The sequence below is a fragment of the Temnothorax curvispinosus genome, unplaced genomic scaffold (genome assembly GCF_003070985.1).
Source record: "Temnothorax curvispinosus isolate PA1 unplaced genomic scaffold, ASM307098v1 QBEX01008512.1, whole genome shotgun sequence".
NCBI classification, from domain to species: domain Eukaryota; kingdom Metazoa; phylum Arthropoda; class Insecta; order Hymenoptera; family Formicidae; genus Temnothorax; species Temnothorax curvispinosus.
This window is the reverse complement of record NW_020218292.1, coordinates 1-2742: the sequence shown is the minus strand read 5'-3', so window position 1 is coordinate 2742 and position 2742 is coordinate 1. Positions and strand designations below refer to the sequence as shown.

General features: G+C 32.1%; 1 protein-coding gene across 1 annotated transcript; it reads left to right on the top strand.

The window, feature by feature from the left end:
- The first annotated feature begins 6 nt into the window (after nt 1-6).
- LOC112457960 (lactase-like protein) lies at nt 7-1722 on the top strand. Its single transcript, XM_025021303.1, has 4 exons — nt 7-338; nt 447-597; nt 1103-1344; nt 1499-1722. The coding sequence occupies exons 1-4, from the start codon at nt 31-33 to the stop codon at nt 1641-1643; spliced, it is 846 nt and encodes a 281-aa protein (XP_024877071.1). The 5' UTR covers nt 7-30; the 3' UTR covers nt 1644-1722.
- The last annotated feature ends 1020 nt before the right edge of the window (nt 1723-2742 follow it).

The window sequence follows — 2742 nt, the reverse complement described above, 5'->3', positions numbered from 1 at the left end:
AAATTAGGTTATCCTGGCAAATATTTGTGCATGCATAATATTTTGAAGGCGCATGCCAAGATTTATCATATCTATGACAAAGAATTTCGAAAAAAGCAGAAAGGTCAAATTGGCATAGTTCCCTCTTGCTCAGGCGCATTCCCCAAAAATCCTTTTGATACTACAGCAGTAGACGTACAGTTCCAATTTGATTGCGGATGGGTAGCCCATCCTATTTTTTCAAAGACTGGTGATTATCCAGCGATTATGAGAAACCAAATAGCTGAAAACAGTAAACTGGATGGTTTTCCGAAATCTATTTTGCCAGTATTTTCGCCAGAATGGGTGCAATATATTAAGTAAGAAATAGCACAAAAATATGCAATAATTAATACCGTTACTAATTAATTATCTCTTATCAGACTGACATTATCTCTCGGTTCTTATTATTTTTTCCGTTTTTTAAGAGGTACATCGGACTTTTTTGGATTGAATCATTACACTTCGAAACTTGTGGAAACAGTGCCACGATCAAAAGGACAAGCGTGGTACGATTATTCCGGAGTGAAAACAAGCATAGATCCATCATGGCCAAAAAGTGCTTCGGATTGGCTCAGAGTTAGTTAGCATAGAGGATTACATATGTATCAATCTATCAATCAATTTTCGCGCGCTTGAAACTTGGTTGTGTAAAACTTGCTAGGATTTAACCCTGATAACACATCAGGCACAATTAAGTCGTACAGATGGTTTAACTTATTATGAATAATTCATTCTGTGAATTATTCATAGTTTGTAGTCAACGCCATAAATTGGAAATTAGAATCGAGTGTATTTCAGAAAATGTGCATATTCCGACAATTCGGCTGAATCAAATATAACTGGTGAAATTATGACCAATTATGGAGAAACTAGTAATTGACTATTGCTATCAAATGATGTAGTGTTACAAAGTAACGAATATGTTGCTCCACTGTGAATTAAGTTAAATATGTCGAATATCATCTTTTCTTAAATACAATAAAATTACTTAAATTAAAATAATTTTTTTATTAAAAATAAAATACCGACGTGATTAAAATCTTTGTATTTATGCGCAATATAAGTTTTATAAATATTTTAGGTTGTTCCCGCTGGATTTCGAGAGATTATCAAGAAGATCGCGAGTGAATATAATAACCCACCTATCTTTATTACAGAGAATGGTTTTTCTGACAGATGTTGTACTTTTGATTATTTAAGAATATCCTACTTACATTCTTATATGAAGGCAATGTTAACTGCCATTCGAGAAAGCGGATGTAATGTGAAAGGATATGCTGCTTGGAGTGTGTTAGATAATTTTGAATGGAACAAGGGTTATACGTGAGTTATTATTTGTTACATTTTTTAAAACTCTTTAAAATATGTATACATATTGTGTATATATATATATACATATGTATACATATATACATATATATATATATGTATGTATGCATGTATGTATATATTTATTTATAAAATTATTTTCTAACAGAGAACGATTCGGCTTGGTACACGTCAACTTCACTGATCCAAATCGAACAAGAACTCCAAAATGGTCAATGAACTGGTATAAACATGTCATTGAGAATAAGAAACTTTTTATTGATGAGCTTCCAATCACAGCAAACATTGTTTAAACTGCGTGTCTAAACAGACATTATTGTTAGATAATAATGTAAAAAGATTGCTTAAATAAGTATTCCGCTAAGTGTCTGATGAAATATTCTTGGATTAATTTATTTGTACGTTATAATATATATTTCTGTGCCTATCTCTGAAAAAAGAAGCCGCCAGTATTATTATAATGCTGTAAAAACTACTATATCTTAAATATACATATAGATTATGAAAAATGGATTTGCATACTACTATGAGATGACTAAATATATGTATGAACGATAGAACTATGAACTATAACGTATGGACGATAGATATGTCACAAGTAATATTATTTTTTGTAATATACGTGTAAAATATATTCCGCTCTACGATCAGTCGGATTGCAAAAAGCATCTGAGAGCAACCGTAGCAATCGCGATTCAAGAAATAAACGAAGTACAGGTTTTCAAAAAGGAGTAATCGCATATCATTACTCTCGGGAAATATCTTTCAACATGTTCAAAGCGAAAAACCTTGGCAAAGTAACGAGTGCGCTTTCAGTGGAACGAAGTAACTCATTATGGCATACAGTTTATTAATTTTATTCCTACGAACCTTTTCAATGTAGTGAATTTCAGCAGAACCCTTTCCGATCGGTTATTTTTGCGATAAGTAGTACTTTACATTAATATCGTCACTTTACGTCATATTGTTATTGATTGAAAACATTTATTGTCGAGATCCTAGTTAACAAATTGTCAAGTTTGAATTTTAATCACTTAATTTAATTCCTTAAATTTAAATTTTAATTAGTTAAATAAATTTATAAATTTTTAATCTTGTATGTGGAGTTTCCCGAAACGTGCATTTGTCTCGAGACACACGCCTTTACCAGCGTGCACCCGAGATACGATAAGATCTCGTTACGTCTTTTTATCTCCCCTCTTTTAGAATAGCCCTTCTCTTACTATTCTTCAAAACCTAATATTTCACAAATTCCGAAGTTTGACGTAACAACTGATAATACTCAATTGCTGAGATACTATGCTCAGTCGTCTTCGCAATGGCGAGTTATTTGTATCTCGAAGTCGCTTTTAGCTTTATTTTTGTTGTCACGCATAGTTTTGCTGACGACAC

What these genes read in the sequence shown, in the direction of transcription:
- LOC112457960 (XM_025021303.1), top strand. Translation starts at nt 31, where the DNA reads ATGCATAATATTTTGAAGGCGCATGCCAAGATTTATCATATCTATGAC. An exon ending in GAATGGGTGCAATATATTAA is followed by an intron (nt 339 to 446) that starts GTAAGAAATAGC and finishes CCGTTTTTTAAG; the next exon opens with AGGTACATCGGACTTTTTTG. An exon ending in GTGCTTCGGATTGGCTCAGA is followed by an intron (nt 598 to 1,102) that starts GTTAGTTAGCAT and finishes TAAATATTTTAG; the next exon opens with GTTGTTCCCGCTGGATTTCG.